Genomic DNA, 12,572 nt, shown 5'->3' with positions numbered 1-12,572 from the left:
CTCCTCCCCGGCCTTAGTTAAAAGCCCTTGGGATGGAAAGATTCCCACATTTTTTACCAATCCACCCACTTCCTGCCTGGAATGAAAGTGCCTTGCAGTGTAACTGGGGATTTTTAATGCTTGCTCCAGTTTGCATCTCCTTCTCTGAGATGGACGGGGGCTGGGGGGGTGGCCACACAACTGCAGGCTCTCTTGTGGGCAGCTGCTGTTTTGCCTGACTGTCCGTGTGAACTGAGAACCCCGTTCTCTTTCTCAAGCCACCTGGGTGCCTCTTCCTGGCCAATGAGTCAATTCTAGCTGCTCCTGGTTGATTTTTCTGTTTGTCCCGCTCAGGCATGGTCGCGGACTCCTGGCTGCCCGAGATTGTCGTGCTTTCCCCCATCCCCCTCCTTAGCGTGCGTTTGTGTGTGCGTGCGTGTACGCGCCAGGCAGCCCAGGGTGTGGAATGGAGTGAGCGTGCTGCATGGTGTCGCCCTGAACATGAGAACTCCCCGCCTGCCTCCCGATGCACGTTGCAACGTGCCGATTTTTAAATCCTCCTTCAGTCTGGTGAAGGAGCCTTCTCCTGTCTTGGGTTTCTCCCTGGGAACACACCAACATAGTGCCTCGGTAGATGGCAGCCCAGCCTGCTGGCAGCGGGATGCGTCAAAACTCCTTGGATGTTGCAAACGCAGGCAGGGAGTGCAGTCGGTCAGAGCAGCGGACTCGGAGGCAGGTATCTCAGGAGCCATTTACTCCTCCTCTTCCACTTGATAGATTTTCAAAAGAGCTCAGCTCCCCTCTGGGCGCCACAGTGGGTGGCCAGGTTTCTGCAAAGCGCAGAGTCATGTGATTGACAATATGGTCCCTTGAGATATGGCCTCACCTGTAAATTGGAGATGCGGACTCTCAATGGTGGGGGTGTGTGTAGAGTCATAATTACCTATTGATTGTTAGCACACTCCAAGGTCCTTGGATGGAAGGTGCTATGGAAGTGCCTGCTTCTGCTCCCATTGAAACCAATGGAAAAACACCTATTGACTTCAGTGGAGGTCCGGGGGGTGGGAAGGAAAAGCTGTCAGCCTGAGGGTCAAACTGCCAGGGGAACCTCGTTTGCTGCATCACTGCAGCTCTGAATTGCTCCAGGGCTGAGAAGTGTCAGAGCGGATGTGTCTCTCCGCTCCAGGCCTGAGATCCTCCCATCCAGCCGCTCCCCATCTAGCCTGATTGTGCCGGGCAGAGGCCGTTTCCCATGTCAGCGTGCTGCCCCTGCATGACTCCAGGGCACAGTTATGGGAAGCATGTCTTTAAAAACAAGAAAACCAAAGCAAGAGATGCCAGCAGGCCCACTGGCGCTGCAGAGAGGCACCGGCACCACATGGGAAAAGCTTGGAAACCATCTGGCTGCAGGACGAATTGGAATGAGGGGTGGATTGGGGGGCGAGTGAGTATTAGAGATGAGAGAGAGAAGCCTTGGCTGACTCCTGCGGCCCAACCCTTCAATCCAGACCCCATTTGGCAGTTGTCTCCATTGCAGGCCTGGAATTGAGTGACACCCCAGACGTAGGGACCCTCTCTCATTGGGTCCCATGGCAGGGACTCCTCCATTCCTGCTCCTTCTCCACTGCTTGAGCCAGGAGCATCTGCCTGGGGCAAGCTTGGCTTTTTGACAGGCAGGATCTCTCCATGGTGCTGGTGGGAAGCATGCACTGAAAGGCACACGCCTGGTCCTGTCACTCTGAACCATTGACACCCCCCGGCTTTGTACAGAGGCGCCCCAGGGTTCGATTTCCCATCAGTCAGGAAGGGGGAGCTCCAGCAGGCTGTCTCCGGGTGGAACCCATCCCAGGTGTCCATGCAGAGTTTGCCTTTCACGCCCTGCGCTGGTCTGTGGCTGTGCTGTTCTCGCAGCGTGTTTGTTTTGCTCGGGTCTGTCTCGGCACGTGCCCTGTTGCATCCATCTGGCTTTTGCTGCCTTGCATTTCCCCGCTGGCTTGTCGTCACCTTTCCTTTTCAGGGTTTCACACCAAGTTTCTTTCTTCTCTTTCCCCTCCCGTCGCAGCCCAGGGCGGTTGTTTGAGTATCATGGAGCGCCCCCTTGGCTGGACTGCCGGCTCTCCCCCAGCAGTTTACACAGTCCTGCCTTTAGCTGCCTGGCCTGGCCTGGCCTGTAAGCAGCCTAAACCAGAGCACCAGCTTCCGGGCGGTGAAGGAAATGCAGCCTGCTGTTTGTCCCACTGCCTGCCCACGGGGTTACGATTGTGGATTTCTGCACTGCAGATCTTCCCTTAACAAAAATCTAAATAGAAAAGTCCCGGGGGCAGGCGACCATGTCTCTGCAGTAGAATAGGGATGCTGGGCCCGATTTGCTTCTGCCACTGGTGCAAACCAGGAGTGACTCCAGCGGAGCCAGTGAGTTACCCTGGTGCAAAGACCGCATAGGTGAAAGAATAGTCGGGCTCGGTGCTCTCTGCATCTGTATGGGCTCGGCACCCCATCTCCACTTGCAGCACGGACACACGGCTGCCTGGAGATCCTGCAGACTGGTGAGAGATGTCTGGGCCTCTCTTCCTGCCCTGCTCATTGGGCAGTGTCCAGAGGGATGCCCTTCACGCTCTGCACTGGCTAACCGTGCTCCAGGGAAGCCTCAGCACCCACTAGGGTGAGTCAGTTTGGCCCGCCCCAGGCCTCCTGCTGCACGTGTTTCTGGCCTTTTAACCTGGGCTAGTGCAGCTCTGCAATGACCTGTCCAAGGAGGAGTGAGGGTGATCCTCTCTCCCCGGTTCCCACCACACCCAAGGACGAGGGGGGGAATAGGAAGTAGATGGGATGAGGATGGAGCGCAGTGTATCAGAGCCTAATGCAGGTATCGGTGCCATTGCAAGCTAGATCTTGCTACAGTCACTGGGGGACGGTGTTGGTGTGAGGGGTGGGTTCTGTGTGTGTGCATGTTTGTGTGAGGGAGGGTGTGTGTGTGTGTGTGTGTGTTTTGGAGTGAGGGATAGTGGGTGTATCTGTGTGTGTTGGTGTGGAGGATGGGCTGTGTGAGTGTGCTGCTGTGAGGGTTGGTGTGTGGGTGTGTGCTGGTGCGAGGGATGGGTTGTGTGGGTGTGTGCTGGTGTGAGGGATGGGTGTGTGTGTGTGTGCTGGTGCGAGAGATGGGCTGTGTGTGTGTGTGTGCTGGTGCGAGGGATGGGCTCTCTGTGTGTGCTGGTGCAAGGGATGGGGTGTGTGTGTGTACTGGTGCGAGAGATGGGCTCTGTGCGGTGTGTACTGGTGCGAGGGATGGGCTGTGTGTGTGTGTGTGCTGGTGCGAGGGATGGGCTCTCTGTGTGTGCTGGTGCGAGGGATGGGCTGTGTGTGTGTGTGTGCTGGTGCGAGGGATGGGCTCTCTGTGTGTGCTGGTGCAAGGGATGGGATGTGTGTGTGTGTGTGTGTGTGTACTGGTGCGAGGGATGTGTTTCACTTGAAGGTATAAGGCTTTTAGCAGGATGGATTTTGTCCCGCCCTGACTTTCAGACTGTTATGGTCCCACTCTGAGCCTCTGGGATCCCCGTCCCCCTGTCCTGTTGTGATCTGCACAGTGGCTATAACCGAGGGAGAGTTGAGGTCGACCAGGGCCCTGTCCTGGGAGGAGGGTGTTCTGCTGCTCCGTGGGACAGACACCAGGCCTGGGCTGCCAGGGTGGCCTGCGATCTCAAGGGGGGGGTGACAGGAGCACTGTGTGTTTGTGACACCACCGTAACTTCGTCCGCCCAGGGTCCGCGCGGTCCCGGCAGGGGCTGGCGCGCGGGCGTTGTTCTTTGCCTGCTCCCTGCCGGGTGGGGAGTGGCTGATGTGTTGCTTTTTCTCTCCTGCCCTCACGCAGACCTCGGCATGCCCAGCCCGTGCCTGAGCGTGGAGTGCACCTTCGGGGCCACCTGCGTGGTGAAGAACCGGGAGGCGGTGTGCGAGTGCCAGCAGGTGTGCCTCAGCCGCTACGACCCCGTGTGCGGCAGCGACAACCGCACCTACGGCAACCCCTGCGAGCTGGACGCCATGGCCTGCGTCCTCAGGAAGGAGATCAAAGTGAAGCACAAAGGGCCCTGCGGTGAGTGGGGCGGGGGCTCTGTGGAAGGAGAACCTCGAAGCCAGGAGGGGGGAGGCGCAGGAGGGCTCAGAACTAGCTGGCAGGGGCGGGGTTATGGGGACACAAAGCAAGTACCCTCCCCCTATATGCTCCCCACCCCAGTCAGGCAGACTTTTCCACCCAGCCCCAGCATGTCTCCTCCACTCGCAAGTCCTTAATCTGCTGCAGGGCAGCCCCATCTCATCCCATGCCACCCCAGCAGGCAATGGGACTTTCTGCTCCACCGGGCCACAGGACCTGAATCACTGGCATCCCACCAGAATCTGCTCTGGTGGTGAAGGGGGGGGAGGGGGGGGCTGGTGGCTGCCCCTTCCAAGCAGGCCTGCGGGTAGACTGCAGCCCCACCGTGCTGGTTGCTGTTGGAGTCTGTAGCTCTAGTTGGCGTGGGGTGAGGTGTTGGGTCACGTGACTGCTGACCCCATGGGATGGCACCACAGTAGCTCTAGGAACAGAGGGGTCCAGTGAAGAGAGATGCCCAGGCATTCCTCTAACCCCCTGCACCTGGAGCTTGCAGCATGCTTTGCAGACACCGAGTGCCCTTAGCCTCCCAACCCCCACAGCGAGGTAGCAGGAGCCTCCTTGTTTTACAGAGGGGAAACTGAGGCAGAGCACAGGCATGTGACTTGCCCAGCTTCGTGCAGTGAGTCACTGGCAGAGCTGGGGATGGAACCCAGGAGTCTAGATTCCCAGCTCTGCGCTCTCACCACTGAACCACTGTGGATCCTAAGGAGCGTCTTGCTTCCCTGTGGTCCAAGAGTTTTTCAGCAAGTTATATTCCTGATTAGAGAGATTACCCTCATCCCCGTGGGATGGACTCTCCTGCCCAGCATGGGAACGAAGCAAAGTGTTCAGATTGTTCCTAAAAGCACTGAGGCTTTCCCTGTAATCCAGGTGTTGTGCTTCCTACTGCAGAAAGTGCAGAGGGGCTGCTAATGGTGGACTGAGCTCAGTGGGGATAGGCTGAACACGGGAGGTTGCTCTTGGAAAGAGTGAGTCAATAGGAGCATTGCCTACAGGTAGAATAAGCATTAGGAGTCAGGACTCCTGGGTTCTGTTCCTGATTTTGCTGCTTTGCTTCCCCTGGGCCTCAGTTTCCCCATCCTGGGTGGCTTGCTAGGCTAACTGAATTGAAAGGAGTTGGAATCGGCTGCAGAGCAGGTGGCTGTGGCTGTTAATCACTTGAGAGTCAAGCTGGATCCAGGCTGAATGAAATCTCTGTGCAGCATAAGCCCCCAGCGCTGCCTACTGCAGTGTGCTTTGTGCAGAAACGATCCGTTTCTCACCCCAGGAGCGTTTCTCTGGTTTGGGGCTGGAGCAGAGCGTGTGTCTGCGTGTATCTATCCGTGGCTTGCCATTCCCTGTTCCCCGTGCCAGGCAAGCGCCCGCTTAGCTCACCCACGGCCCACTCAGACGGCAATGAAATCAGCAGGCCCCCCGGCGAGCAGAGAGAATGACGCAGTTCACTGGTACCCGCCGCTCGGGAAGGTTATTCCTTCACCTTCCAATGGCTTAAAAATAACAGAGTCTCAGCAGAAGGGGTTGATTTGGGGAAAGGAACCAATCTGGGTGGTGAGTTTTCCTTTCTCCCTATAGAGGTATTGGGGAGAGCACTTACGGGAAATATGCATGTAAATTGCTTCCCTGCGCAAAGCCCGCCCTGGCTGCCTTACCAGTCTGATGCAGGACAATTAGCTGCTACAAAAGTTTGAACAGTGGGGGAGCTGCCCAGGAGCGGCTGGGGCCGAGATGCGGGAGAAGCTGTCTGAGCAGCTTGGAGGTAGCATGGGGGGGTGTCCAGACTTAATTACAAAATGCATCCCTCTGCCCCCGTTAGAGAGAAACCATCCACCTTGCTCGGTCCTCCACCCCCCTGCTAATTGCGTACACCCCTTATCCAGTTAAAGAGCCTTTCTCTGCCTTGGGAGGAATGATTGATCGCTGTCACTCAGCCACCTGCTGCATCCCACAAAGAGCTCGTAAAGGCCTTTCCTGCACCTTTCGAAATGCACCACAAGAAAAAACCAAATGCCCAGGGATGGCTGTCCCGCACTGTCCCTTAATCCTAGCGCTCTGTGTCCCTCCGCCGTGATCTGCTCTCGGTTCCAACCCCGCCACCCTACTGAAGTCAGGGAGGTTGCTTAGGCGGGATTTAGCCAACTGTGTTTATGACAAACTAGGTTCATCCTGCTTGCAGTCTGAATGCTTGTCTGCTACGCTCCAGGGGTTATCATGAGCTAATGCCCAGCTATATACGCCATGACCTAGGGGGGCGAGCGGTTATGGGAGGCATGCAGAATGCCACAGCCAAAGTTCAGGCTGGCTGTTTAGTTTCTGAGTGTGGGATCACGTTGCAGCTCTCGGCACAGATGGCAGCTCTGCGTTACGCAGGAGGGACACTTACGATGATGAAAAGAAATTTTAATGCTTAGAAAAGAGGGATGTGTGTGCACAGTTCACCCATGGAACTCACTGCTACAGGATAGCAATGAGTTCCGGAGGCTTCAGAAGCAGATTAGGCATTGATATGTGCACTAAGAATATCTGCAGTTACCTGAGAGATGATTGTCATGTAAAAGGGATATAAACACCCCTGCTTTAGGGCATAAATGGCCCCTGACTTCCTGGGACTCAGGAAGAAACTTCCCGCATGCCCATGGGCCTATCTTCCCATAGATCCTGCCTTCAACTGCCTCTCTACCCACTTCTGAAACCCACCAGTGGGCAGGAAATGGCAGGCTATAGATAGAAACATCCCAGCCGACAGCTCATGCTAACCAGTCACGGGTTTGGGCTTTTTTCGCATCTTTCTCCCCACGCATCCAAAGCAACAGCTGCTGCGTGAAAGTAAAATGAGAAAAATCTCCCTCGAGCCAAATTCCTGGTGAATCGAATGGAGGGGGGGAGGGGATGCTTCTCTGAAAGAGGAAGTTATCCGGTGAGTCACTGAATGCACAAGGGCCATGACAGAGGAGGTGCTGGCTGGCTCTGGGCTCACCTGCAGTGAAGGACTGCGTGTGCTGGGGAGGTACGTGCATCATGCAGACAGCGTATATGGGGAAAGGGAGATGACGTGTCACTATGAATTACAAACACATCCAGTCCTGGGGACATCCTGATAAACCAGAAGGGGGCTCGGCAGGTCACGGTGCTGCCAGAGCCTTGAGAGGGGTTCATTGCACTTGGATGTGAGGTTAGAGCCGTCTGTGACACATGGGCCACCATCCCTGGAAGCAGCTCCCTGTTCCCGTGGAATTCCCAGGCCTGGCCTTGAGACTTTGCTCTTCTCCGCCGCACTTACAGCTGCTGCTAGAGCGGTGGGGCAATTGCCCGGGCTTTGTGCAGCCCTCTCCTTGGTGTTGCTATGGACGGGGCTAAGCTGGGACCTTGGGATCCGCAGCCGTGTTTTAGGGGTGTTCCATCCCAGGGAGTCAGTGGCTCCTGTTGTCGAGGTTGGCTGGTCTCTGCCTGAAGCCGGAGCTTGACTCCCCAAGAGTCTTTTCATCCTGTGAATCCAGCCTGCGTTTCAGCCTCCTGCAGCTGCCCCTGGTGCAGCCCCCATCGTCTCCTGCTGCCGTATCTCCAGGATGACCCTGCAAATGCAGGGCTGAATCTGGGCCCTCTGAGCCTGCCCTGCAGGAACTCAATGGAACCCAAAATAATCCTTGGGGCCCGCAACCCACCGTGCTGTGGCCTGAGGCCGGGGATGTGCAGCGCCTGCATGAGGACAATGCCTACCCAGTGGCAGCCATGTCTCGCTGGCTTCCGGCACAAAGCAAGAGCTGGTGGCCCGGCTGCAGGGAAAGGCTGCCCAGACTGGCTGGAGGCCGTTCTTTGCCTCACTGTGGTGGCTATTGTGGGGTGATCTTTCTTTTTCACAGCATTCCAGGGGGTTCTGATCTGTACATCCCGGAAAACCCCCTGCAGCCCCCTCATCCCCATGGAGTAGAGTGCTCGCCTCGTCTGTGTCAGTCAGGCTCTAGAGAGAAGACCAGCCCTGCTTTTCTCAATGGGGGGGGCGGGTGGTGAGGGCAGGGCTGACAAGTGGGTTTGGCTAAATGACACCCCCCTTGTTAGCTTCTGCCGACAGCAGGGTGCAGGACTGGAGCGGGCTGGGAAAGTGGGACTGCCCCGCCGAGCAGCGCCGGCCCCACCTTCCTCTGGGAGTAACTGGCTCCAGAAACCCCCGGGATCCAGAACCTAAGATAAAACCTCCCCTCCCCCTCATTTCCACAGCCCTGTCGCTGATCTCCTGCCCAGCCGCCCCACTCCCCTGCAGATCTCCGAGAGGTTGCCCCCAGGAGATTTGCAAGCTGTCTGGGCCGTAGCCCTTGTCTCTCTGTGGCTGCTGATACCAGGGCTAATTTATCAGCCTTTGTAACTGCACTGGCCCTGCACTACCTCCAGCCCTGTTTAGAGCTGTAATGGCATATAACTCCAGTAATATTTCATCTCAATTACCCCGGCCCTGATGGGTTTTATGGCGAAGCCTCTCTGCCTCCGAGTGCGTCTCCTTCCTTCTCTGCCCACCCTGCTCCTTCCTCCCCCCACCATACTCCCTGGGGCTCCCTGGAGGGCAGGGTAGGGGGGTTGGATGGCATTTGACTGCTGCCTTGACACTGGGTTCAGAGACCGCTGCCTCCCGCATTCAGTCCCCCCATGCCTCCCGGAGTCTAGAGCGGAGGCGGAGCTTGGTCGGAGGCAGGCGTTGATGGATGCTGCTGAAGAGGTTACTCATGCAGCTATCTCTGGTGCTCCCATGACTCTCAGGACGTTCAGCCCCCTCCCCTCCAGCGCCCCTCTCATGTTCAGCCTTGACCCGCAGAGCTGTTCAGTTACGGCCTCATAGGAGAGACTCTATCATGCTCCTGTCTCTGGAGTGTCTCAGCGGCGATGGGTCCTTCCCCGCCCTCCACTCCTGCCGAAGCAGATGAGTGCTACAGACACCGCGCTCAGCTGTACAGTTAAAGGGTTAATGATGTCCCCACAGAACATTGAGGAATACATAGAACAATGGGCCAGATCCACCACTGGTGTAAATCTCCATGGAGCAACACCAATTTACACCAGCTGGGCAATCCGCCCATTTATCTTTTCATTAGTTTTTTTTGCCTGTTCCCTTGTGGGCATTGACGATCCCTGTTACAAGTGTCTAACCCTGTTGCCATGGCCACCTCTCACCCTGGGGTCAATTTCACTCTTCTGCCTGAATTTCCCTTGAACTTGCTGCCCAAATCTGACCTAGACTGTTGCTGTGCACTGTTAAAATGCTGCTGTGTTCCACCTCAGAGGTGGCTGCATTTCTCTGTGAGTCTTGCTAGCTTGTAAAGTGCTTTGAGTTGAAAATTGCTATAGGGATATACAATACTTCGTATGAAGTCCTATACATGGGACAGTCTGGGAGCTGCGCTCATTTATCCCAGCTGAGGATTGGGGCCTTTTTCCCCCCCCCTCATAGAATCATAGAATCATAGAATCTCAGGGTTGGAAGGGACCTCAGGAGGTCATCTAGTCCAACCCCCTGCTCAAAGCAGGACCAAACCCAACTAAATCATCCTCTCCCTCTCCAGCACAAAGTCTCCGCCCTCCATTTGCGACACTGTGATCGTTTCCGTGGATGGAAAAACTTGTGCGATGAGACCTGAAGCCAGGTGGCTTTTTGCCTGGATCTGGTTTCTGTTCCAATCTCTGGCCTGATCCAATGCCCATTGGAGTCAGTGAGACTTTTCCCGTTAGCCTCGGTGGGTCTGGGATCAGGCTGTCAGAGCAGATCTAGCTGCCGTGATGGTAACAATGAGCAGGATCTATGCCGTAGCCATTCTAGAGCAATGGCGGGCGATTGTCAGGCAGTGCTCTGCGCAGACAAAGCCAGGATGTCCTTAAGCGATGAGCCCCTCTCCAGGCTAGCTGTCCTCTCCCCATTTCACATGGCAGTGAAGGAGTGCAGCGCTGTTAACCCTGCCTTGCCTGGAGCGCTGACGCGGCATGCATTTGGGATAATGAGCCCCTGGATTATTCTGCAGGGCCTTGTTCTCGGCGCCAGTGCTTAGTGACTTGACTTTCTCTCTGGGTTTCTCGTCCCTTTCTATTTTGATTCCTGCAGACCGGTGTAGCAAGTGTCAGTTCGGGGCCATCTGCGAGGCGGAGACGGGCAGGTGCGTGTGCCCAACAGAATGCGTCTCCTCCTCCCAGCCGGTCTGCGGCACGGACGGGAACACCTACGGCAGCGAGTGCGAGCTCCACGTCCGGGCGTGCACGCAGCAGACCAACATCCAGGTGGCCGCGCAAGGAGACTGCAGTGAGTTTGCAGGGGTACCCGTCCTTCCCCCCTGCTCCCACATTCCTTTCTTAACCCTTCGTGTTACTTCAGTTCCACCCTCCCCTGGGGAAAGGAATAAAATCCAAAGAGGTTTTGATCCAAGGAAGAAAATTGTCGCCAGTGACCAATGACTTTGGGTGCCTCCATTTTTGGGTGGGGGGGCCAACTTGAGACATCTTCAAGAGGCCCAATTTTCAGAGGACAGATGCTAGGCACTTTCTAAAAACCAGGCCCCTTCAAGGAATGTCAACTTGAGCACCCAGATATGGAGGCATCCAAGATCACTAGCCACCGTTGGCAATCATGTCTGCAGACAGATCTCGGGCAATAGGCTGGCGGATGGAATGGTTTTCATCACAAGAATTTCCTTGATTTGTTACACCCAGGCCGTCTCTGTGCTGGAGCTAGAACCAAGCTAGCCACAGCCATCTTTGCCTGCTCAGGTCCTCGGCTGGCATAGTGCACCCAAAGGCATTGGAGCGATGTCTGTCTAGCCCAGTTGGTTCTAGCAGTTTCCCTGCCCAGTTTGGACAGAGATTTCTTTATTTCGTTCATGAGCGCCATCCTCAAACAGGCTTGAAATCCTTCGTTTGAAACTTTCAAAGCTGATTAGGGATTTAGACACATTCCCATGAATGAAAGTTGTGTGTCTCAATCCCTTGGTCAGCTTGTAAATCTCAGCCACAGGGTTGGGGTTTTTTTTTCTATTTTCGAACAGGAACTGAACGTTCTTCAGTGGGCATCACCCTGCAGGGCAGAGGGACTTGGTAGATGCCAAGGCTGTAAGCAGCCCATAGCGTCTTGCAGTAGCTCAGTCTAATAGGGTCATTGCCAGCTCTGCCACTGACTTGTTTTCTATGAGGTCTCGGGCAAGACCCTAATGCTTAGCCTTTCGAAGCCACCTCGGCTGTCGTGGTCCATGACGAGGGTTCCTAGGGGCTATGGTAATACAAATTAGAGTAACAAATGGATTCACACTTCCCATCCACCTGAATGGGAATGGGGCATCCAAATCCCTTAGCTGGCTTTGAAAATCTCAGCCACGATCCTGGTGTGCCTCAGTTTCTGCGACCACGATACAAGGGTAATATCTCCCCTTATGGGTGTCATGAAGCTTAATCAACCTTATTGAAATACCGACTGGAAGCTTGGCCGGGAAGGTGCCGTGCTAGAACCTTGCAATCGACAGCTGCCTTTAAACACAGCTGTACCATGTTCCTGTCTGGTCAGCATGTCCCTTTTTTGGTTTCTTTTTTCCTCCCCCGTCAGGGGTTAGTTCCTACCTGATCTGCTCCCCCTGCCCTGCCTCCTCTCCCCCCACCCAGCCCCATGCACTTTGGCCCAGCCCAGAACAGTCTGTGCTAATTTCCACAGGAACTAAAAGTGCCGATGAAATGCTACATTAGAACGAATGATACACTGGACCAAATAATCTCTCTCTCTGCCGCTGGGGCTGACATGCCCCAGCTGAGTGGGGGCAGGGAGCTAACGGATACGTTTCCGAGTGGAAACCTGAGTGAGCTGGAAGGGCTGCATGGGCTGCCCCGTCAGTATCGGGCGCTGCAAGGCTGGGTTCTGGCCTGCTGCAGGTATGGGACTGTGGGTGTCTAGAGAGAGTCATTCAGTGCTTATAAGCAGAATGCACCGTTGGTCTGGTGTCTGCAGGAGCTGGCTACCTGCAGCACCCGCTGACTTTCGGGAGTTGTGGGTGCTTAGGACTCTGCCGTGGGAACCCACCCCCAGTTTCTTCTGTCCTGAGCCTGTTCAGGGATGGGTTAAGCAATCAGCAGCCAGGCCCTCTCTGAGGGCACAGCCCTCTGACACTGCCCGGGCTGACGATAGCAACGGGAGGTTTTCTGCTGGATCTCATGCCATTTTTCTCTCCCTCCCCGTTCTCCTCTCGCTTGCCCCTTCCCCCCCCAGAGTCGTGCGGCAGCGCCGTCTGCGCCTTCGGGAGCAAGTGCGTGGGCGGGCAGTGCGTGTGCCCGCGCTGTGAGAGGCAGCCCTTCTCCCAGGTGTGTGGCAGCGACGGCGTCACCTACGACAGCCCCTGCGAGCTGCAGGTGGCTTCCTGCCAGCAGAAGAAGGCCATCGAGGTTTCCAGGACAGGACCTTGTGAGGAGGGTAGGAAACTTCATTCGCTCTGGT

General features: G+C 55.9%; 1 protein-coding gene across 4 annotated transcripts in view; it reads left to right on the top strand.

The window, feature by feature from the left end:
• The window catches only part of AGRN (agrin), a 218,377-nt gene that overhangs the window by 159,411 nt on the left and 46,394 nt on the right, over positions 1-12,572 (top strand). For all 4 annotated transcript variants that reach the window (XM_044996508.1, XM_044996506.1, XM_044996505.1 and 1 more), the window contains 3 exons: positions 3,848-4,069; positions 10,209-10,403; positions 12,348-12,548. In XM_044996508.1, coding sequence (XP_044852443.1) covers positions 3,848-4,069; positions 10,209-10,403; positions 12,348-12,548 — 618 coding nt within the window. The remainder of the gene's footprint in view (positions 1-3,847; positions 4,070-10,208; positions 10,404-12,347; positions 12,549-12,572) is intronic.

This window comes from Mauremys mutica, chromosome 21 (genome assembly GCF_020497125.1).
Source record: "Mauremys mutica isolate MM-2020 ecotype Southern chromosome 21, ASM2049712v1, whole genome shotgun sequence".
NCBI lineage: Eukaryota > Metazoa > Chordata > Testudines > Geoemydidae > Mauremys > Mauremys mutica.
This window is presented reverse-complemented; position numbering and strand designations above follow the sequence as displayed.